The sequence below is a fragment of the Notamacropus eugenii genome, chromosome 2 (genome assembly GCF_028372415.1).
Source record: "Notamacropus eugenii isolate mMacEug1 chromosome 2, mMacEug1.pri_v2, whole genome shotgun sequence".
Taxonomy (NCBI): Eukaryota; Metazoa; Chordata; class Mammalia; order Diprotodontia; family Macropodidae; genus Notamacropus; species Notamacropus eugenii.
Window position 1 is genome coordinate 524733633 of NC_092873.1, and position 25321 is coordinate 524758953.

Sequence of the window (25321 nt, forward strand, 5' to 3'; positions counted from 1 at the left end):
TTTTCCGTTTCTATCATCAGTGTATATATCTGTTTTAATTATTTAGCTGTACATCACTCCACACAAATCTTTGAGTTTCTCTGAATTTCTCATACCTGTCATTTTTCTCTGCACAATAATGTTCCATTTCATTCATATGCCATAGTTTTTTTCTAGTCATTCCTTGATTGATAGGCACCCATTCCCCCCACCCTTTCCTAAGACAAACAACACTGCTCTGAATATTTTGGTATAAATTGACCCTTTTTTCTATCCTTGACTTCCTCATGGTATAGATCTAATGGTAGCCTTTGCTAAATCCACTGGTGTGGACCATTTAATCAATTTTCTTACATCATTCCAAACTGATACCCAGAACAATTAGATCTCCCCACAGTTCTTCCAGATAACTCCACAGCGTGTTAATGGGACACATTTTATTAAACATCTATTGTGAGCAGCATACCTTACTGGGCACCCAAGGGAGCAAGAGCGTCAAGGCAAGACAAAGTCCTTGCCCTCATGGAGCAGACTATGTAGCTATGCATAACAGCATATACACATGTCACCCCAAATCCCAAGAAAAGTAGAAATGAGGTTCGAGAGACACTACTACATAATAAAAAAATAGAATGCTGTAAAACTAGGAAATATCATCATACCTCAACCCATCTGTTATGTCATCACTGCAAATGCTTCCTCCAAGAATGAAAGTCAAAATACAGTCATGCCTTCACTATCCTGTGTGATTGCTTCACCCAGAGGTGTCCCCCCAGCATGGTGGGTAACTTCCATTGCACCGCTTTAATGATGCATGAGCAATAATGCCTATCTATTGCTCTCGCAATGATTGCAGTTTCCCGCTCCACCCCCTCTTCTGGTCATGTATGTCTCTGATTGCATTCATCAGAGGTTTTTCACCGGAATTTTCAGATGCGTGAGAAAATCCGGTATTTATACTTTTTAGTGTATTTTAACCATATTGGTGAACAAAATTCCCATAAAATTGTTGATCTTTTTTCATAGTTTGAGTTGCTTTTAAAAGTTATCATTTTTTTAATTTTGAATTATGAATTTGATCATTAAATATGAACATTTCAATATACAGTGAAGAACAAGGAAAAAGATTATACAAGAAACTATAAAGTTTTGTTATGTGCTATTTTTCTAAGTGTATGTTAAGTTGAACCCAGTTCTAATAAAATCACACTGTTGATTTTCCCTCCTCTGGGTTTCTTGTCCTTTCTTCTATGTATTTTGGGGACTATTTTTCATGAAAGGTCCACAAAGGGAGCCGTGGGAGGGCAGACTTATTCCAGTCTTTTATTGGAGAAACATAGCTCAGTAGATCCCGATGTTGTAACTTTTATTTCTTTATTCCAGGATTTACTTTCCCTTTATTAATGAAGTTTTCAGTGAAATACAACGCTGTCCCTCCAGTTGTGGCATTTAGTACTATCCCCTTCCACCCCAATGGTAAGACACAGATGGGTGAGTATCAAGCAAATCCTTTGCCCTTGGCATTGTCCCATTGGCACCATTTACTACTTGTCTTTCCAAGTCCCTCCTTTTTATGCTAGACTAAGTCTAATCCTTACTACCTCTCATCTAAATTATTGCCACAGCCTCCTCATTGGTCTCCTTATTGCAAAATTTCCATTTACTTTCCATTTCAATTTGCATTCCAATATACTTTCTACCCAGGTGCAAAGTGATTGTCTTCCAGTGAAAATTCCCCCAGGTCATTCCCTTACTCCACCAACTAATTTAAGGTGCTCCTTCTGATCTCTGGGTTCACATTCTCTTTGGTTTTTACAATCCTTCCCAACCTGGTCCCATCCTACCTTTCCAATTTCAGTATGAATTATGTAGTTTCCCTACATTTGATGACCCAACCAAAATGGCCTTTGGCGATCTCTCATCTCTTTGCCTTTGCATTGTCTCTCTCTTTATCTCTGCCTCACAGAATCCCTCTCTTCTTTCAGAATGGAATTCAAGTTCTTCCTTGTACATGGAGTTTTTCCTGATCCCCCACAGTTCCCTAAATATCTTATATTGAACATGTATGTGCTCCTGCATGTGTATTTCTCCTTGCACAATCTGGAAGCTGCTTGAGAGAAGGAGTTGTTTTGTGTTTCCATTTGCATCTCCAGCATCTAGTCCAGTGTCTGACACAAAGCAGCTGCTTAATAAGTGTATTTTTATTGAAAGCTGACCCTATCTTTTGTTTGTTTGTTTTTCAAACAGTTGACCCCACATCCGGCCGGCCATGTGTAGATTTTCTGGACAGCCCCGATCATTGGAATAGTAGCTATACACTAAGTAGCATCTTACTTTCTATTCAGGTAAGAAAAGATTAATACAATTTTTTCTTTAATTTTTGAAATTTTCATTTCACTAGTCACCTAAAGTATAAAAAAACGATATTTAAGTCATTTAAAAATCTACGATCAGACCACAGAGTTGGACTTTGAGTCCGCATAGCCAGAATGGGAAAAGGGGGCAATCTGCCATCGGGGTATTGATGGTGAGGAGATTGCTGGATAAACATAGATAGCATCTTCCTGTCACTACCCATGCTACAAGGGCCTCTGGAAAGACCCTAGATTGCTAGAAGACTCTATTAATTACTTCAGTTTTTAGTCCCTGCCATAAAAAAATCACTTGGTTTTTATTTTGTAAATATAATGTAATTATGTAACGTAATACATATTGACTTAACCTGTGTACATGCTATATCCAATAGAAGATGAGCTCCTTGAGGGCAGGAATCTTTTTTTTTAAATTCCTAGTGCCTAGCACACTTCCAGGAACAAAATAATTAAAAAATAAAAATCATTAATTAAATAAAATAATATAATTAAATAATTAACATTATTAAGATAAAGTTATCAATAAATTATTATCTTAATAAAATGTTTATCGAATTGAATGATTAGACCATCAATTAAACTTGAAGGAAACCAATCAATATACTAATTTTTCTGAAAAAAAAAGGCATAGATCATAGATCACAAACTGAGTAGTGAAAGGGACCTTGGACATTATCAAGTTGCGTGGCATTGGGAAAATCACTCACTCTCTCTGATCCTCAGTTTCTACATTAAAAGTGAGAGAATTGGACTTGATGGTTTCTGAGAGATCCCTTCCACCTCTAACCATCGATGATCTGATGATCTAGTCCAACCCTCTTATTTTAGAAATGAAGAACATGAGTCCCAGGGTAAGTGACTGGTCCAAGGTTACTCGGATAGCAATTGTCAGAGGCACACTTCCAAACCAGGTACTCCCGACTCTAGGGTCAGTGTTCTAGCAAATATTATTAATCTGTGCTGATTCCTTTGTTTCTTTAACTGTAAAATGGAAGTTCTACTAAATGCTTGCTGAGGCTCCTTTGAATTATCCGATCCTATGATCCCATTGTCTAAACTTTAAAGCCTCTCTAAATGCTAGGTATGATGATTGTCCACTCTTGTTCACTTTAGTTTTTGTTGTTGTTTAGTAATTTCAGTCACATAGGACTCTTTGTGGCCCCATCTGGAACTTTCTTGGAAAAGATACTGGAGTGATTTGCCATTTTTTTCTCCAGCTCATTTTACAGTTGAGGAAACTGAGGCAAATATGGTGAAATGACTTGCCCAGGGTCATATAGTTAGTGTCTGAGGTCAGATTTGAACTCAGGTCTTCCTAATTCCAGGATTGACTGACTAAGCTGCTTTCACCTTAGTATGCATATATGTAATGTATATATTTATCATTGTTCCTCATCAGTGAAGTGAGGGTGTTGGACCAGATCATAGGATCATTAAGAAACTAAGATAAAGAAACTGAGTTTCAGAGCAGTTAAGTGATTTGCCCAAGGTCATATGACCTCTGAGTGCCCTTCCAACTCTTGCCCTCTGATCCATCATATTTTTTATTTGGAAAAAAAAAAACAACTTTCGCATTGAGCATTTTTTCTGACAAGCCTTTAACAGTGTCTTCATTGTTATTTTCAAGTTTTCTTCAAGCATCACTAAACATGTTTTTAAATACTTTCAACTAGTTTGTTGAGTAGACTAACCATTCCCCCTTACTCCCTTGCTTACCCACTTTGCTGAACCAACTCCCCTTTGCTCAGATATAATACCAGAAGAAGAGCCTGCTTAAGTCATATCCAGAGAGCATAGATTCCAAGTTCACATAGATTTATGGGATTTAACTCTCTTAAAGCAAATTTTGCCTGTTGATTTAATTGTACCTCCATATATCAGATATACACTCCTAGAAATTCCCTTCATCAAAATTCTGTCACTTTGCTTCTAGGTATCAATAAAGGGTCAGCTTATAGCTGTAACTCTCTTCTTTTCAAGAAGCCATGGGGAATTATAGCAGGGCACATCTGTATTTGATATTTCTTCTAATATTGAATTTTGCTACTATTTTTTCATCATTAAGTATCATTACTTAATGGTTGATGTCTAGGTTATAACTGGGAGGGGGCAGTTAGGGGTCTTCGGAAAAGGGGATAGCTAGAGGAATGCCAAATAAACTTTCCCAGATGTGTCTCTCCATGTCAGATGGCTGTTACTCTCCCTCCTTCTCCTGCTTCTTTTTAAAAAGACAAATACCCTAAACCGTCTTCTTGGAGACAAGGTTCATCTGTTTCCCACCCACTTTGAAAGATATGCTCCAACCTATTCAAAACTTTTATTAAAGCAACTATGAGGTACCTATTGGAAACCCGTCTGAATCCATTTTCCAAACAAGAACATACTAATGACAGCAGAAGAGCTCCTAGAAGATAATTTTTTTCCCTTGCTTTTGGAAAACCAGATGCTGATTTTAATCAGAGAAATATTGCCATTATTTATACAGCTCCTGTCAGGGGTTAATGGAGCCTCTGTCTACACTACACTTCTTTCAATAGCTTCCACCATGACCACATTTTCTCTGTACACTTTTGCATGTTAAAATGCATGCCATATACAGTTCTGATTTTTAGAATAAATATTTGCCTTTGGGGCAGCCAAAGACCATTTTCTTTATGATGGAAAAAACAGCCCATAGCCTCATTGAACTGATGAGTTCTGTTAAGGCTGCCAGGCATTCATGTGATTTGTCCAAAAGCTCTGCAACAGAATCAGTCAAACAGCCTTTGGAAGGGGATTTAAGATTCCCTGAAAAGGCTAAAGAATATAAGCCCCTTGAGGGTCAGAATATTGTTTTGTCTTTGACCTCAAGAGTCTAACACATTGTGTGGCTGGCACACAAAAGACATTTCATAAGTCTTGGCAAAATCTAATTGTGCAATGGAAGATGGAACAAATAGAACACACACACACACACACACACACACACACACACACATAAACAAACATTTTCCTAATAATCAGAGCTGTCCCAAAGCAAAATGGAATGTCTTGGGATAAAATGGGTTCTTCTTACTGGAGGTTGGATCTCCACTTGACAGATGGGTTGTAGAAGAGACTCTTGGTCAAGTATGGCTTAGACTAGATGGCCACCAGTTCCAGAATGGTTCTGTGATTGCTGTGTCCCAGCCAAGTTCGATCCATTTCACAGATAATCCACACCCATTTCCAGAACATGGTAGGAGAGGAGCTTGTTTTGCTTTTAATATTTGGCTCATGGATTTATCAGGATCAAATTGAGGCTGTTCCATTTCCATTCTATTCCCTCCGTTAACCCTGATAGATGATATATTTATGCACGGGGGGTGAGGGGAGGAGAAAGGTACTTATAAAATCTTCTATCTGCTATGTGTGTCTTCTTCTAGGCTATGCTTTCTAATCCAACACTCAATAATCCAGTCAATGTTGAAGCAGCAGGAACAATGCTAGAAGACATGTCTTTGTTCAGAGAACTAGCCCTGAAGTCTCTCTACCACCGCTACAGTTTAGACGGTAAAAAAAAAAAATACTAATTTTTTTGGACATATTGGTTGTTACTATTATCACTAGAGGAAAACATTTTAGTAAATGTATGTTGATGGGGGAAGCAATGTGACTTTGTGAATTTAAGTCCAGAATTGGGAAGAGAATCTTCATCTACATGAATGGTAGCAACATACTTTTGAGCTGTCTTGCTGTCAATAAGTCGGTCAGTTGACAAGCATTTATTAAACGCTTAGTTCTAGACACTGTGCTAAGTTCTAGGAATGCAAATAAAGGCATAAATATGGTTTTACTTACATTTTCATTTGGAAGACCACATGGGAAAAAAATATGTTCCTAGAAGATATATTCTGTGTAAATGAAAGGTAATCTCAGAGAGAAGGCAGTAAGAAGTGAGGGCAGGAAGGGAGGGTTAGGTCCTTTGCAGATGATCGGATGACCTGAGTTTTGAGGGGTTATAGGGAAGTCCAAGAGGCTGAGATTAAAAAAGTAATTTCTCATAAACCAGTAAAGGTTGTCCAAACATTGGGCGACAGGCTTGTTAGAGACTCAGAAGCATCAGTTGCTCCAGTTACACTGGAATGCTTTGGTCATGTCATGCCCTCACTGATGTGGACATTCCCACCAGCAGTATTGATTGTACTCCTTGCCATCCTGTGCTAATCTTGGCTGCGTCTTCCTGTTGGACCTCAAGTGAATATTGGCAGAATGGCTACAGGTCTTTTCACCAGAGGGTTCTGGCTCAGGTGTGGTCTGCACTGGCAGCTTGTGAGCTGCTGTCTAGCTACAAGGTCCAACGATTCTGACCTCTATCTTCCTAACATGTCATAGCTCCAGCACAATGCTCCACCATGACATAAGGGCAGAAACCTGAGAGCGAAATCTTGCTTTGAAAGCAAGAGAGTGTCCATTGTAGGGGAATGAGTTGCCTTGTATCAGAATGCATCAGTGAGTCCAGAAAGGTTAGACAGTCACACTGGTGATAATCGTATCCATAATCTGGCAGAGGCAGGCAATGATTCAGTTTAATTAAATGGGAATTTCTTAAGTACCTGCCATGTGCCACATATGGAACTAGGGGTGAAAAAAAGAAAAATAAAAAATAAACAATCTTTGCTCTCAAAGAATTGTTCTAGTGTCTCATTTGTAGTGTAGTAGAAAGAGCTTTGACTTTGTGATCCATGGACCTGGGTTCAATTCTCCCTAACTATGGCTATTAGCACAAGTCATTAGTCTGTCTGAACCTCAGGTTCCTTATTTATAAAAATGAGGGGTTTGGGATAGGAGCTTTATAAGGTTCTTTTGAGCTCTGTGACTCGGTGTCTTATGGAGTATGTAAGGCTCATCTTTCCTGATTAGAGGCATTTTGAAACATGCACTATAGGAAAGGACTTTGTTGGGGAAAAACAAAAGACCCTACCCTATTGGCTGTTATTTTTGTTTTCTGACTTGCTTGGGAATTCTTCATTCTAACTTGGAGGAAGATGTCTAATGAGGTATCCCTGGGATCTGTCCTTGGTTCTAGATTACTCAATAATTTTGAATGACTGAGATGTGAGCACAGAAGGTATGTTTACAAAATCTGTAGCTGAGGCAGAGCTGTGAAAGATTGCTAACATGTTGGGTGGCACATCTCGGTAGACTTGTATATTGGGCCAAATCTAAAATGAAATTTTATAGGGATAATGTGAAGCACTGTTCTTGTTTGTTCTCCCCAATCAATCAATCAGCTAATTAATCAACAAGCATTTATAAAGCATCTACCTTGTGCTAGCACTGTTCTGTTGATCACGGAATGCAAAAACCATACAAAATGGTCCCTTTCCTTAAGGAACTTGTATTCCACTGAGAGGATGTGCAAACACACAATGAAACAGAATTCTTTGGAGAAGGGGTCTAAATTTGTTCTATTTTAGAGCTTCAAGGATCTTTCCTTAGGCTCGTGCCAGTCAACATTTTGGTTTTTATCCATGACTTGGATAAAGCTATAAAAGGAACACTTATCAGTTTTTCAGGCCAGCAAAACTGGAACGGTGTGTTAATACCATAAGTGACAGAAGCAGGAGTTACAATGACCTCTTCAGGCCTGAATTCAGGGCCCAAACCAACAAGATGAATTCTAAACCATATTAAATACAGTTTTAAAAGCCCCCTTGGGCTCAAAACCTCCCCCTCCACAAAGAAATGGACAAGTATACAAGATGGTGGAGAGGTAACTTGGCAGCTATTCACACAAGAAAGATTTAGATTGAACTTGATTGTGTGTGGTTAGGAAGAGGAGCTGATGGAATCTTAGACTGAATTAATGGAAGTCTGCTGCCCTGATCACAGTAAAGAATCATTCCATTACACCGCACCCATCAGACTAAACTACAGATTTTGCCCCTGCCCATGCATTTTAAAGACATTGACAAACTGGAATCTAAAGGACCTTCTTCAAGTTCTGGCTTTCACTTTCTCCAGATGGGGCCCAATCACTTAATCTCCCTGCATGCCTCAGTTTCCTCAACTGTAAAAAGTCAAAGTTAGGCTAGATGATATTGAATACTCCCTCCACTTCTAAGTCCCCACTGGAATCAAAGCAGTTCCATTCAGTTGGTAACTGCTGGTGGATGACCTGGCCACTGCCCCCATTCATTTCTGTTTCATCCAGCATCAGTCAGCTGCCTGGGGATGTTCTCATTTGAAAAAGTTTCCACAACAACAAAATATTGTTGGGGGGTTCAATGAGGAAGAATTGATCTTCTACTTTGGAGTCTTTGTGAGAAAATATTAATGACCTTCCCACGTTACGCAATTATGTCAAAGCATGGCGCTAGTAAAAACTTCAAGGTCTTTGCTTGCAGGAAGACATGCAGAGAAGGCATGGTGTGCAGAACTGGTGACACCATTTTCCTCTTGATCTAGTGTCTCCTGGGAGCTTTTGTGGACATAAAGGGGCTCTTTGCAATAAGTTTCAAAGAGTTGCCTGGACAGACTCTGACTGTAATTGCAGTGTTGACAGAGGTCTCCGTAATAAAAGAATAGAAAAGGGATTATGAAAGCATTAGGGAGATTATAAAAATTAATAGCATTACATACTGTCGAAAGCCTGATAGCAAGATGAACAGAGACCATTCTCTTTGCTGGTAGAAAATACTGGAATAGTGGACCTGTTGTTCTCCCAGCTCATAGGCTTGGTTTAGCAAACCCTTGGGGCAATCAGACACCCAGAGGAAGAGGGCAGGAACACTTAATCTCACAGCTCCTGAGATTTCATAGGACCCCAGATATTCTCTGGGGTTTTTCCCTTTTTGGTCATATACCTTTGGTGGGAAGAAAAATAAAAAATATTCCCTCGATGGCTCAGAAAGAGAATTTTAAACTGGTCAAAGTTGATGTTTAAGCCCTAGTCAGAGGCTTTCATGCTAGGAGGGGTTTTAGTGATTTGTTTTTCAAGTGAGAAACCTGATGCCCAGAGAGGTTTGGTCACTTTTCCAAGCAGCGGATTGGAACTCAGATCTTCTGATCTCTTCTAGATCTCATGTTTTTTCCTGATTTCTTTCAAGATCCAGTTCGAGCATCCCCACTACCGGAAACCTTTCCTGGGCCCCCACAACTGCTAGTGACTTATCTGCTCCATCATTTCAATTGTGTCTGACTCTCTGTGATCTGTTTGGGGTTTTCTTGGCAAAGATACTAGAAGAGTTGGCCATTTCTTTCTCCAGCTCATTTTACATATGAAGAAACTGAGGCAAATAGGGTTAAATGACTTGCCCAGGGACATATACAGCTAGTGAGTGTCTGAGCCTGAATTTGAACTGAGGTTTTCCAGACACTTGGCTTGGTCCTCTGTCCACTGTGGTCCCCCTAGGGTGACTTACTATGTCCTCCCAGCCCCTTGTGTTTATTCTGTATCCATCATAGGTGGAGACACATTTTGTGTGGCCTCAACAAGCAGTTCCTTGAAGGCTGGAGATGTTTCTCTCTCATTTGTCCACCCCCAGGTCCTTAGTAAATGCTGACTGGTGGATTTATTTCATTATTCTTCCTTTGAAAATTCTGGTTGACTCTCCATGTCTAGAAAATAAAGACTGGACACTTTGTCCTAGCATCAAAGTTCACCAGAGCAGTGATCCTAAGGGTCCGTTCAACCTTAATTCAACCTTAGTCGAAAAGATGAGAATGTAGGTTTGATGTATAGAATAACATGTCCCAAAATGAAATGGGCTGCCTTGAGAGGCAATGGGGTTTCCCTCCCCATTGGAGCTCTTGGAGTATTGGTTGGATCGCCTTTTGTCCAGTAGATTATAGTTGGTGACAGGAGCTCTTTTTTGGAATGTGTTAGGATCAGATAGATGGCCTCTGAGGTCCCTTCCCACTCTGAGATTCTAGGATTCTGGGGTTTTCTGTGACTCAAGTTTTCCTTCCTTAGATTTCCACTCCTTCCCAGTGGGCTCCTCTTCCTTTCTTGAGTGCACCGTGTGCCTTTATTGACACTGAACCATTTTCCAGACCTCTCTCTCTTCCTGGCTCCTCTCCTTCTTAAAAACCTGCACAGTCTTCAGGGCTCAGCTCCACTCCCACCTTTAAGAAACCACCCCTCATTGCCTCCATTTGTCCTCTGTCCCTCCTCGGAAGTTCTGCAGCACCTATTAGCACCTGCTGGCATCAAAGGTTGTGACCCACATTTGACCACCATTCCCATAGCTTTCACATTTATTAGGGGTTTATTTTGTTTTGCCCTGATTGATTCATGTATGCAATCTACAAAGGTTTGTGATGACAGTGGTCCACTAGACTAACAGCCACGCAAAGTATATAGCCACATTATCATCAGTTGAATTTAATTTAATTAATCAATTGATACATGCTTGCCATGCCAATAAGTATGTACACTATAGAATTAAAGAAAAATTGAAATGAAGAATGATAAAGTAAATGTAAAATAATATCTGATCCTAGAATCCCAAGGAAGACCACTGGAGTTAATTGAGTGAAGAAATGACATGGTTAAGCTGGCACCATTGAGAAATCATGTTGAGGATTATGTGGAGGCTGGATTAGATTGAGGGTCAGAATAAAGGGAGGGAAACCAGTTAAGTGACTGGGAGAGAGGGGATAAGTCCCTGAACTAGGGTGCTGCCTGTGGGGATGTTGAGAATGGGATGTAGATGAAACATTCAGATGTAGCAACTGATTGGACAGTGGGGTACAGGAGAGGGAGAAACTGAGGATGACACTGGGGGGGGGAACCTGCATGACTGGAATGATGGAAAGAAATAGGAAAGTTTGGGAGAGGGAGCATTTGAAGGGAAAGATAGTGGAATGAGAACTGTTTTCTAGATCACCACTCCTCCGCATCTGTTCCTTCAGCAGGGATCGCTGTGTCCCACCCAAAATAAAAAGGAGGGGAGGCTCAGGGCTCTTACTCACTGGTACAGAGCCCAATCTCTGAGGAGCACCATTCACAGGCATGAAATGATATGGGGTAATGGGTGTGAATGCTGGGAGGGGTGGGGCAGAGGCTTTTCCAGTGATCCCTGATCATTACTCATTGCAGGTACACCCTGGGTAAAAGCCAGGTTATAACCAACCTGAGGGACAGTTGGGTTTCAGTGTGGGGAGACTGAAAGCTTGCCCAGCAGAAGGAGTGGTCTAGGTGGAGGAGTATTCCAGGATGAGGGGCTCTGTGACCATGTATGAGACTAGATATACATCTGAGTATTTCTGCAATGGTGGGATATGAATTAAATAAAGCTCTTTGCAAACCTTAAATTGCCATAAAAATGCTAATCATCATCACCATCACCATCATCACCACCACCACCATAATCATCTTCCCACCATCCAAAGAGCTGATCATGCACTTCCTGGGGTCAGTTCACAGACCTCAATTTGGAAACCACTAATGTAATGAACAGAGAGTGGGTCTGAACTCAAGCAGACCTGGGTTCAAATCTCACACCTCTTTTCTCTCTCTGCTTTAAATCCTTCAATGAGTCCTTCAATCCTGCAATGAGTCCTTCATTGAATCTGTACTCTCGCAAATATGTCTGCATCGAAGTCCACCACAAACCGTCCAAACATTCTCATTCTGCCTGATTCTTGTTCTTTTATCTGAAGGAGGGAGTGGGGTGAGGAACCTCTCCATTAGGAAAGTCCCCCTCCCAGTGCAGATCAGCAAATGTTCTACAATTTAGAGGCTTAGACAGTTGGGGGTGATGGTGAGAGGTAAAAGAACTTTCCTAGGGTCACATGGTCAATATGTAGCAGAGGCTCAAACCAACTCTTTAGGCACAAATTTAATACACAGACTCTGCTGTCCTTCATTCTTTTTCCTAACCTCCCATGGAAACTTCATAGAAGGGTCATTCAAGATGCCAAAGGCCTTTACTTAGTTCTTTTTTCCAAAGATGTTGGGCTTTCGCTAATATATAGGCTACATTAAAGTTTTCTTCCCCCATTTTTCACCTTGTAATACATTCAGCAGCCTCAAGGTCTCTTTCCCAGCTCACTAATTGTTGAACCAAAATTTGTACTTTTTCCTTTCAGAGGAGATGGTTCAGGAAGAGAATGTTGTGACCCCTTTCAAGGCAGAAGAAATGCTGAGCCAGCCTGAAAAGTAACCATTTCTCTTGTTCTTTTTTTTGTTGTTGATAATGATATAATGATATTTATAAAGAAAGTGTGGTGTTCTAGCTAGAGACCCTGTTCTCAAAGCCAGGAAGAGCCGGGTTCACCTCCTGTCCCTGATTTGCCCCAATTCTGTGACCCTGGGCAGTTCACCTCACTTCTCATTGCCCTGCTCAAGGTTTGTCCATTGGTAGGGAAATTCCTTGCAAAGTGTTCCTGACGGTGATGAAATCATAGTTATTTCCTAAAACAATGGAGGAATTTCTATTTTCTATTAGGGACAAATGAAATTATTTAATTTATTAAGAATGACTTCTGTTCTCCTGTCCTACAATGACTGCTAATTCCCCACCTCCAAAACTAGAAAAGGGGACCCCAAACCTTTTAAATTATATAATGTCTGTCCATCAGTCAACAGATATTTTTAAACACCTGCTATGTGGCAGGCACTTGTGCTTAGCTCTGGGGATACAAAGCGAGGCAAAAGATAAATCATCTCTGCTCTCAAGGAACTCCCAGTCTTATGGGATACAAACAATTGCCAGGACAAGCTGGGCGTGATTGATAGAGGGAAGGTGCTAGCACTAAGGGAGAATAGGAAAGGCTTCTTGGAGGAGGTGAGATCTAAGGTAAGATCTGAAGGAAGCCAGGAGGTGAAGAGGAGGAGGGAGAGGTTTCTAGACATGAACTTGCCCAGAGGCACATACATAACAAACAACAGAGGCAGGATTGGAACCCAGGTCTTCCAACTCCAGACTCAGACTTCTTGCCATTATCTCCACTGGAGCATCCTCAGAATTGTTATCAGCTCTACTGACTCTAAAATGTCTAATTTCCTCTCTCTGCTCTCTTCCCAGCCCACTCCCACTCCACAAGTTACTTTCTATTTATCTGTAAACATTTTCTGTCCTCTAAATAGATTGTAAGCTCCTTGGGGACAGGACTTATTTTTTAATTTTTGTCTATCTCCTGGGCCAAGCACAATGGCTACACAGTCGACACTTTAAACCCTTGTCTGAAATAGTTGAAGAGTGGACACAATCCTACCTGAAGTACCTACCCCACAGGGTTGTGAGGGTCAAAGGAAATTAACTATGTAATGAACTTTGAGAATGTCATAGTGTTGTTGAAATGCCCATTGTTAGTATGTTTAATTAAATCACAGATCTGTTCTTCATTGGGTCCAAACATTCCTACAGAGTGACCCTACTTCAGGTCATCATGCTGAATCTCGTCTAAGAAAACTTCTGTCAGCCCTCTTCTCCTAAGGTCCAAGTCAGTAAACAGTCCAGTTGGGTTGAGCATGGCTTTGATGCTAGACCACCAGCTGTATTCCTAGAACTCATTATCGATGACTTTCTAGGTCTCTGTCCTCTCTGCCTCTCTGTCTCTCTCTCTCTCCGTCTCTCTCAGAAGACCTTGATCTAAGGCCTGGCCTCTAAGAACTAACTAGCTATGTAACCCAGGACAAGTCACTTTATTTTTCAGGGCTTTGAGAAACCCTCTAACACTCCTAAATTGCAGATTTGGTGCCGTCTACATTGGTCAGAGTTTTGTTTTTTTTTTAAACCTAGAAATTCCCTGGTCAAATGAAATCCCAAGTCCATCCTATGGGATACCCAAGTAGAGATGGCCAGCAAGAAGTTGAAGTTGGGCTGATGCTCAGGAGAGAGATGAGGACTGGTTACGTAGATTTGGAAGTCATGTGTACAGAGACACTGGCTGAATCCAGGAGGATTGCTAAGGTCATCGAAAGACAGAGCACAGAGAATGAAGAGACCCAAGACAGAGCCCCAGCTTACTCCCAAAGCTCTCTTCTTGGTCCATCATAATAACATGATGACTTCCTAAATGGTCTTGCCACAATCTCAATATGCTAATTACTCACCGTTTCCCTGATCTAGCAGACTAGCACTATTGCTCAAGGGGTCTATGTGATTACTTGGGTGAGATTGGTTCCTAATAAGCCCTTGTAGACTCCTGGTGGCCACTCCTTTGCTGTATAACTATTCATGTTAGTGGACAAAGTGCGGTACTGGAATCAGGAAACCCTGAACTCAAACCCTACCTTAGCCACAAACTCCCAGTGTGATCCTGGCCAAGTCACTTACCCTCTCTTGGCCTCAGTTTCCTCATTAGCAAAGTGAGGATAATGACAACACCTACCTCTCAAGGTTGTTTCAAGAATCAAATGAGATAACATTAGACACTTTGCAAACCTGAAAGTGCTCTATAAATGCTACTTATTAAAATTCTTAGAGTGCATAGAACTGTGTTAGGAATATCATAAGCAATGAAGAGAAACTCTATGACTGGTTGAAATAAAAATCAACATGTATTTCTTTATATTCCCAGTATTTCCATAGGATGTCCATATAGAGAAAAAGAATTAGATTTAACAACTTTCATTATTTTCATGGATCACTTTCAGAAATAGCTTTAAAAATCATTTCTTTGTGCAAACTATTCATTCTTTAAGTTCTACCTTTCCAGAGGAAACTTTTAATAGCTCAGAGAAAAGAAAGAAACTCTGAAGCCAGATAGTTTGAAACTGAACAGGACAGACCCCAGGGGATGCAGGTCATGGGTTGCTTTTAAACACACAAAAGACAATGAAGCTCATTGTATTTGAAGATCACACATACATACACACACACACACACACACACACACACACACTTCATTCTCTCTCTCTCTCTCTCTCTCTGACTCTCTCCTTGTCTGTCTTTGTCTCTCTGTTTATGTCTCTGCCTCTCTCTGTCTCTGTCTTTCTGTCTCTATCTCTGTCTCTTTTTATCTATACCTCTCTCTCTAAATCTGTCTCTCTTTGTTTCTTTTCTCTGTGTCTCTCTATGTGTCTGTCTCTATGTCTGCCTGTCTCTGTCTGTGTGCCTGTCTCTCTCTCTCTCTCCATAGAGTTGTTATTACAAGAGACAATGTTGACAGTTTATTTCCTCTTCAGGTCATTGTTGGTGGCCACATGATCTGTGATAGCAAATCTCAAACTTTTTCATGTAGGAGACAGAATACCACTTTCATTTCAGTGCCCTCGTCTCCAGTTATGGAAATGTTTTGTTGGCCAATCCTTGGGAGCTACCTGAACAATGGGGTCACTTGAATCTCCTCCTAACATTACAGCAATTCAATCAGGATAAATCTAGTCTGGCCAGTTTTCAGTCCCTACTTATGTGTGATCATAGGAGTGAAGATGTCTTTGTAGAATTCCACTTTTAAAGAAATTACTTCATACTTTCAGGAAGTATTAGAGACATTTCACATTTGGTGCTAACAAAAATTCCTTCTGATCTTACTATACAAATGAGAAAAATCACAAAATTTGATGATCAGAAGGTGCTTAAGCAGCCACTGAATCCAGCACGCAGCCCAGGGAGCTGTTATTACCTGAAAATGACTGCCCAATCCTTGATTAAAAGGAGACTTAAGTTAATTTCCATCCCATTTGCCCTGATGTGCTACTCAAGAGGTTCTAGTGGCTCCCTATTGCCTTCAGCATAAAGTACAACCTCCCCAGCTGGACCCTGAAGGTCTTTCATGATACTACTTCAACCTCTTTTCAACCTTTTTTCATATTACTCATAGTACATGGGAAAGGGTCCCACCTCTTGAGTCAGAAGACCTAAGTTTAAATACCACCTCTCATGCTTACCTTGGACAAGTCCTACCTCTTGGGGCCTCAGTTTCCTCATCTATAAATTGAGAAGGTTGGAATAGATGACCTCAGAGACCCCTCCAATTCTGATCTAGGATCTTTCATGAGCGCTGTATTCAGAGCTAATGGGACAATGTCTTAACTGTTCCCTGAGCTCAAAAAGGCATTTCCTGACTTCACACAAACCATCTCCCATGGCTACCAGCTCATTCCCTGCTCATCTCCATCCTTCAGAATCCTCCTCTTCAGTCAAGGTTCTGTTCAGCTCTCCATAGTGTTTTCTCTGGTGTGCCCAGGAAGGGTTGGCTTCAGCATTCTCTTGCCTCATATCTCTCTGGAGCCAAACCTACCTCCCTGTTGTTCTAACATCTCAGTGCTTTCCCACAAGCCTTTTCTTTCTGTTGGAATATGTTCCCTTCTCATCTCTGGCTTGTAGCCTTCAAGGCTCAGCCCAAAGACTACCATTCACCCCTGGCCTATCCCAACCTCACTTCTCCCCACCTTCCCAATCCAGGTACTGGTGCCTTCTCTTCCCTCTGTGATTACTCTCTATTTGGGCAGCTAGGTGGTGCAGTGGATAGAGCAGGAGTCAGGAGGATCTGAGTTCAAATCTCACCTCACACACTTGACACTCACTAGCTGTGTGACCTTGGGCAAGTCACTTAACCCCAATTGCCTCATCCTGGGTCATCTCCAGTTATCCTGATGAATATCTGGTCACTAGATTCAGATGTCTCTGGAGGAGAAGTGAGGCTGGTAACCTGCACAGCCCTCCCTCACTCAAAACAAAGTCAAGTGTATGTCATGTCATTATTTCTCTGATGGCATGGTCTTCTTCGGCAACGAAGGACAAACACACTCTCTATTTATTAAGCTGTACATACATGCTGGTTTCCCCCAATAAAATGTTAGCTCCCTGAGGACACAGTCTGTTTCATTTTTTCCTGAATCTGGTCTTTCTCACCTGAAGTCCACTGCATATTCTCTGAATCACACTGCCTTGGTCAGTTAGTATAATGAAATGAGTGTCCCACTCCCTTGGAAGGTTTTCTGTTGAGTTCTGGCTCTGGGGCCTCTGTGTGCCAAACAAGTATGAAATTTCACATATACAAGTTGATTGTTATCTGATTTAACTTTTATTTTTCTTTTCAGGAGCATTAAAGGAATTTCCTTTGATGAATACTACAAGACGTGGTCTGGAATTGCGACATCACAAACAGCCAGCTGTTTCAAAATTCCAGGTCAGGTGATCTTGCCTTAGCCTGCATTCTCTTTGGGGTGGGGAAGGTGGCCTATAATTGCCAACTTTCCCCCTTTCCAATAGGAAAAGGTAGGGGAAAAGGGAGGTATGTAATAGAGAAGAAACAGTCCATCACCCTGGGAAACTTACATTCTGACTTTCAGAACTCCCCAATGATGTCCCTACCCAAAAAGTAACAAAAGTCATTAAGACACAAATAATTACTATCCCTGTTGGAGGAAAAGTATAAGCAAGAAAGAGAAAACTATAGAAAAAAGGCAAAAGAATGGAGTCCATTTAATTTGTGAAATATTCAAAAAGCTCTTGCTACTTTCCAATTACTGTGCTTGGTGCTGGGAATATGAAGACACAATGAAACAATCCCTACCTGCATGGACTTCCAGTCTGTTGGTGATGTTAGGGAAGAATGAGCCATGTGTAGATGAAAACAATAAGGCAGAATGTGCTAGAGCATGAAATAATCAGTCAACAAGTGTTGATTTGCCCATCACCTGCTGCATGCTGGGGACCGTGTGAGGTGAGGAGCATGAAAAGGCAGAAATAAAGCAGTCCCTGCCTTCAAGGAGCCTTGAAGGAAGCCGTGGAAGTCAATGGCCAGACCCCAGCTAAGAGATAAATGGATCCTGGCCATGGGTGCCAGTCTGAGGAGTCCCAGCCTCTTTCTTCCATGCAGATTAGGAAGCAAGAGCAAGTGAACAAACATTTGTTGAGCACCCACTTGAGGAGAGACAGAGTGCCAGGTGACACCACACCTGGGAAAGCTAGATAGTTTTCCAGCCTTCCTTTTCATTCTTTTCCCCCACAAGGTGAAAAAAATGTTCATTCAAAAAAACAAGTTTATTTTTTTTTTGCTTAGAAACTCTCTGATGATTCAAGACAGCCAACACACCTACATTCAAATATTCCCTCCAAGCTACATTCCAAAGTCAAGCATGAATCTATTTTTTTTCCAACTGTCCATCACCACGTGTTATCATAACATAGCTCCACTCAAAGATTTCCATCTTGGAGGAGACCATGCCCTCCAAAGGACAGATATTTGAAGAATGTGTCAGTGGTGATCATGGATTTATGTTGCTCACCCTCTAGGATTTTCATATATGAAGGATGCAAATGGGTCAAATTTCTATTTCTCCCAGGAATGTGGGGCATCTTATTTAGAAACGAAAATCTTTCCTTCTATACCAAGGACTCTTGCACAAATCAGTATATCTTCATCTCCCCAAATCCTACCTCAATGTTATTCTATATACAAAGACTTGAAGGTGGACCCTGATCTGCCAGAGGGTGATGACCCACACCCCTAATTCCACCCTCTCCCTGAACTTGAGGGATTGTGGGGGCCCACTAGTTATGCTTCACTCCTACAGGAGATGACCATGTCATTTTTTGGTCATTTCTCCTGGTTGATAACTTGGATGGCACTTCTTGTATTACCATCACTAATATATTGCAGCTTGCTTATATAAACTCACTGTAAAACTCTGCTGTTTGGGGTCACCTGCAATCTTCTAGAAGTCTTTCCTGACCTCCCTTTGTTCTAGGGCTTTTCCTCTATTATCCATCTCCAATTTGTCCCTTTGGACCATCGCCGGTCTTCTTGCCTTATGTCTCCCCACTAGACTCCAAGGACTCTGAAAGATAGAGTGTAATTGTAATTCACTCACAAACCAAGATGTCGCCTTTGTGATGTCAGTGATCCTGTGTGAGAAGGAAGCACCAACAGCACACTGTGTCCCATTGTTAGCTTCATTGTCCATCATTGTTTGTGTTTTGTTTCCTCCATTAAAGTGGGACTGTCTTTTGTTTTTCTTTGTATCCCTAGTACTTGCTACAGTGCCTGGCACATAGTAGGTGCTTAATAAAGACTTAATGACTAACTGACTGATTCTTCAAACATTTGTGAGTTTTTGTGATTCAGAGACATATGACATATAGCATCACTGGAATAAGACTTTAAGAAGGTTAGATTTTGTTTCAGGGCTAAGCTTGGGATCCTGGAAAATGCAATGTAATTTCCTAAATGTAATCTTGTCTTATTCTTATCCTCCTAATAATTTCTAGCCAGGCTCGCTCTTGATTTTCATTTCTGCGCAAGCTCTACGTATTAATGGAGTCACTCAATAGGATGCTGATTGAACTACAGATCGTATCCTGGGAAAATGGCATTTTTATCCCTTTGGTTTTCCCCATACATATGAGAAAGTCTTCAGAATAGTTATACAAACTCAAATAGTTACAGATCTTATTTAGTATTCCAGGGTTAAATGCTCTTAGTATAGTTTCACATACATCCCAGAACTTCTGGAGGACTTTGTCTTCTATAGGAAATATGCTTTCCATTTGGTCTCTTCATTGAACATTCTGTGGGACAGTTGCAGACCCTTTGATAAGTACACATTTCTCTAAATATTGATGAGAACATGATCATCAAACAAAGTTATCCCCACTGTTGCCTTGATTGAAGGAATTTTATATGATGGAAACATGCATGGGGGAGACCTTGTTAGAGAAAGCTCCCTTAAAAATATCAAGACAGTAAATAAATTGGAATCTCTCACTTTCTGCCCCTTTTGTGTGATTGTGAAAATGTAGTTTGTTATAGAAAATGTACTTTCCTTTAATAATAATAGCTAGTATTTATATAAAAATTTAAAATCTGAAAAGTCCTTTACAAATATCTGGTTTATCCTTGTATCACAAACCTGGAGAGGTGGATGCTATTACTAGCCCCATTTCTTAGATGAGGAAAGTGAAGCAGACAGAGATTAAATGACTTGCTCGCTGTGTGAAGTCACATTTGAACTCTTGCCTTCCTGACTCCCAAGTTCAATGCTCTATCCACTGAGCCACCCAGAAGCATTCTCATGTTTTCATAAAGAATCCTCAATCTAGAGCTGGCGGGTACCTCAGAGGGAGCTAGTTCAATCTCTTCATTTTACAGATGAGGAAACTGGGGCACAGAAGAGTACAGCGATTTGACTGAAGTCATACATGAAGTAAGTAGTTGGTGTCCCAAACCAAAGTCCACAGACTTATAGTCTTTCCATTGCACTACAGTCTCCCTTCAAAACCTTTAGTTTGTAGGTATTTTCATAAAGAATTTATAGTGATGAGAAAATTAGCATATGAATGAGTAGTTGATCACCAAAATTATCTCTGATGTCTCCTTATTTAACTTTTCGGTAGTAGTGCTATTCGTGATTTTTTGAATTATTCAGTTTCCTCTCCTCTTTTTGATACTTTAAGAATTATTCTGTCAGGTCCTCAAAATTTTGTCAGGGCCAGCACAGATTTCCTCCTTTTATCCTTGGCCTGATCTAATTTCTCCCCTCACTTTGGCTTCTATTCTCTCATTTTCATTCATGCAGCAGCACATATTAGATCCAAATGCAGCAGTCCACGTCATTGATGAATATATCTTTTTTTAAAAAAAAAAACATAATGTTGCTAGAACAATTCTATTTCTTCTGAATTTTTTTTCCTTGCAATTTGATCTTTAAATATTCGTATTTTCATTTGCCTTAAACGGGATTCATATCAAGATTTCTATAAACTAATCTCCCCTTTTTTGCCATTTTATAAAGCAACATTTCTCATCATTTCCCAATATCATCCTTCATCAGTTTTTTGCAAGTTCAGCTCATGCCCTAACCCATGAGTACTCTTGGCTTGGCTGCTGTGTCTCTTTTCTTGGCAAAGAGATGAAGTGTTTGGTTGGTGAGATAGTCTTTTAAGACATTTGGTGAATTTGTCTGGATTTCAGAAAAGAAGGCAAAAGAGGACGTTTATATCTGGAAGACATCAATCAGCCATTAAACTTTTATTTACTATTGAGCCCTAGTAATACAGAGAAAGACAAAAGCCTCTAAGAAGCAAGCCTCTTAATTCAGGAAACATTTTTTTTATTATGAGGAAAGTTTGATATTTAATTTCCCTCATTTTTAATTCATTTTCCCACTTAATAGTATTTTATTTTTTCCCCCAATTACATGCAAAGAGAATTTTCAGCATCCACTTTTATAAGATTTTGAGTTCCATTTTTTTTCTTCCTGCCTCTCTCCCCAATCCCTTCCCCAAGATGGCAAGCCATGTGATATAGGTTATTTATGTGCAATCATATTAAACATATTTCCACATTAGTCATGTTGTGAAAGAAGAATCAGAACAAAAGGGGAAAATCATGAGAAAGGAAAAAATTTAACATAAGTGAAAATAGTCTGCTTCTATCTGCATTCAGACCCCATAGTTCATTCTCTGGATGTAGATGGCATTTTCCATCGTAACATTTTGGAGCTGCCTTAGATCCTTGCATTGCTGAGAAGAGCCAAGTCTACTAAAGGTAGTCATAGTACATGGTTACTGTTATTCTGTACAAAATTCTCCTGGTTCTGTTCACTTCACTCAGCATCAGTTCATGTAAGTCTTTCCAAGTTTTTCTGAAATCTTCCAGCTCATCATTTCTTATAGCACAATAGTACTCCATTACATTCATATACCACAACTTGTTCAGCCACTCCCCAGTGAATAGGCATCCCCTCAGTGTCTAGTTCTTGGCCACCACAAAGAGAGCTGTTACAAATATTTTTGCACATGCAGCTCCTTTCCCATTTTTAAAAAATGATCTTTTTGGAATACAGACCTGAAAATGGTATTACTGAATCAAAGGGTATATGCACAGTTCCAAATTGCTCTCCAGAATGGTTGGATCAGTTCACAATTCCAACAACAATGTATTACTGTAATAAAGGGAATTTCAAAGGGATTTATTCCTACATACCCTTTTGTCATAAATTAGCACATCTGTCCTTCTCCAGTCTTATAGCAGCATCTTTCCCATTCTTCATAATATTTCCAAGATAGCTGACAACAGCTCAGTAATCCTGTCTGTTGTTCTAGTAATGTGCAGGAAGATCTTTCTGGCTTTCTTACACATTCTCCTCCACCCCCACACTCTATGATCTCGCCATGATGGCTTATTTGCTGTCCCTCAAACAGAATGCTTGTATCTCTCCTGGGTTTTTGCATTGCCCATGTCCCTCACCTGAAATCCACTCCTCCTTCACCTCTACCTTTGGGATCTCTGGTTTCCTTCAAGACTTAGCTCAAACACTCCCTTCTGCAAGAGGAGTAGAGGTTGACACCTGCAAGGTGAACCTGAGGGGAGGATGGCCGTACCCTTGACAGTAATGAGCAAGAGGGTTTGAAGGAAAGATAATGAATTCATTTTGGGACCTGTTGAGTCAAGATATCCATGGGACACACAGTTGGAGATGTCTAATGAGTAACTGGAGGTGTGAGACTGGATACCAAGAGGGAGGATCGGGCTGGACAGAGTTAAGAGTCATCTGCGTAGAAGGGCCCCTTCCTTCATGGAAGATGGGGTGAATAGAGAGCAGGAGAAGGCACAGGAGTGATGCTGGGAGAGTTTTTCTCAATACCAAGCCTCATTTGGCCCCTTGGCAACTTGCACTCCCTGTTTCTGACTCTGCCTCTGAGACCAAAAACAAATCTAATCCCTCCTCCACAAAAGATCCCTGCAAACACTAGAAGGCAGGAAGGCCTGGCAAGTGAGCACTCTTGATACAGCAGTCACTGACACCAGGGCCACTGACAGACTCTAGGAAATGGCTCAAATCAAAACATCCACAACATTAGCAAACAAACACACTGACCCAGTATGGGATCTTCTGCATGACAGAAGAAAAGAAAATATTCAGGGAATATTTGAAGTAGCCAAGCTCCTAGAGGGAAAATGTGAGCCATGAACAGAAGGGCAGGCCAAAGTCTTGGGAACTTGGAGAGGAGGAGGAAAAGAAGCATTTTTTAAGTGCCTACAATGTGCCAGGCACTGTGTTAAACAGTTTACGAACATCATCTCATTTGATCCCCATAATAACCCTGGGAGGAAGGTGCTATTATTATAACCATTTTACAGTTGAGGAAACTGAGGCAGATGGCGGCTGAGTGACTTGCCCAGTGTGACTTGGGAATGGAATGGTTGGCAATAAATAATGTTTCACAAATGGTAAGGACCACTGGAGCATCCCTGAGTTCCCCAGCCCTCCCAAGGATGCTGACCAACTTGCTCCCTTACTCTATTTCTGTCACTAAACTAGGATCATTATTTATTCCTACTGTTGCCTGCCAAAATCAGAGAAGAGGTTCTGAGCTTCTGACTTCTTTCCCTTGGGCCCAACTTTATCCAGCAATTGCTTGAATAATAACAAGTCCTTATGTTATTAGAAAGGGGAAAAAACTAGAATAGAAACCTTACACATGAGCTTCTACATATCCTGCCTTCCAGGGGCAAAGCAGGTCAGGTCCAGCTCTCTCTCTCTCTCTCTCTCTCTCTCTCTCTCTCTCTCTCTCTCTCTCTCTCTCTCTCTCTCTCTCTCTCTCTCTCTCTCACACACACACACACACACACACACACACACACACACACACACACACAATTTTCCCAGTTTGCTGGAAATAATTGAGATGGATATTTAGATTACAGAGAATTTCTTGAGCTACTCTTAAATGAAAGGGAATTTAAAAAATAGGCTCAGGTTCTACAGTAATCATCTTATCATGAGAAAGCTAATGGAAAGTTAGAGAGTGTTTTTGTAAGGTTGTGATCTTGGACAAATACTAAAGCGCAGTTGGTTGCATTAGGGTTGTTGGCATTAACGCTCATCATGAAGGCGCTCTGTGCACTTTCCCAAGCTTCTAATTCTGGCCTTGATTTTTGCTTTATTCACATGGGATTTTACCTGGCAGTGTCAGAACTGAAATGGTTTGTATTTGAAATCATTTGACTGTATGAAATATATGCACCCTTGTATGTATGCATATATAATGTATATGTATATATTTACGTATATAAACCTAATGTCTGGCCTAAGGTAAATACTTCTTTAATGCTCTATGTATTGATTCATTCAATGTTTCCAAATTGTGCCTCTGACACTGGCTCGTTATGTGGCCATGTGTGAATCACTTCACCTCTGAATCTCAGTTTTCTCATCTGCAAAATGGGGGTCACAATGAGTGAATAGCTAGGGTTTATATTATACTTTTAAGGTCTGTAAAACATCTTACAAGTATTGTCCCACTTGGTCCCCACAAAGACCCGGGGGAGATTGGCACTATTGTTATTCCCATTTTATAAGTGAGGAAACTGAGGCAGATGGAGGTGAAATAACTTGCCCATAGTCACAGCTAGTAAGTGTCTGAGGCCGATTTAAATTCAGGTCTTCCTAATGCCAGGTGCCATGCTCTATCCACCGCACCACCTAGAACAAAATGAGATCAATATGAAAAACATTTTACAAACCATAGAGCACTCTAGAAAAGTCAGCTATTAATATTTTTACTGTCAATACTTTAGCTATTGGTAAATATGATATATCTCCAGCTATGCCCCCACTATCACGGTATAACAGCAAACAAGGGGCTTGGCAGGGAATCTGGTCACGCATATGGTTGTGAGTGGAAGAGTGTTGATGACAGAGGACTTGGAACCCCATAAGGAAATGTTTAGGGGAAGGGATTCTTTGAGAGCAGTGGGTTCTGTCCCATGGAGGGGAGGCTTCCTGCTGCTCCTTTGCTGTCATCAAGAAAGACAAAACAGCCTGCAGGCATCCTGGGGATGCTTGCTCTCACCCTAGGAGTCCTGGATTTCCCAGCCTACTACCAAGACGAGGGGCCACAGGTCATCAAAATGGCGGCAGACACAAGGCAGTGGGAAGGAATAGGTGAAGCAGTGGGTCACGAATGTGAAGGACTAAAGCCTGCTTCTAATTCTATCACCTACAACTGAGTGAACCAGGGATAAATTAGTTAAGGTTCAGGGTCTTGATCCTTTCATCTTTTCATTGGGGAGGATAATATGGGCCTTGCCTTCCATACAAA

At 40.8% G+C, this 25321-nt stretch overlaps 1 protein-coding gene across 3 annotated transcripts in view; it reads left to right on the forward strand.

Moving 5' to 3' along the window:
* The window catches only part of UBE2U (ubiquitin conjugating enzyme E2 U), an 82718-nt gene that overhangs the window by 28197 nt on the left and 29200 nt on the right, over positions 1 to 25321 (forward strand). For all 3 annotated transcript variants that reach the window (XM_072649733.1, XM_072649734.1, XM_072649731.1), the window contains 5 exons: positions 1363 to 1455; positions 2227 to 2324; positions 5756 to 5882; positions 12408 to 12477; positions 17311 to 17399. In XM_072649733.1, the coding sequence (XP_072505834.1) occupies positions 1383 to 1455; positions 2227 to 2324; positions 5756 to 5882; positions 12408 to 12477; positions 17311 to 17399 (457 nt within the window). In that variant the 5' untranslated portion in view covers positions 1363 to 1382. The remainder of the gene's footprint in view (positions 1 to 1362; positions 1456 to 2226; positions 2325 to 5755; positions 5883 to 12407; positions 12478 to 17310; positions 17400 to 25321) is intronic.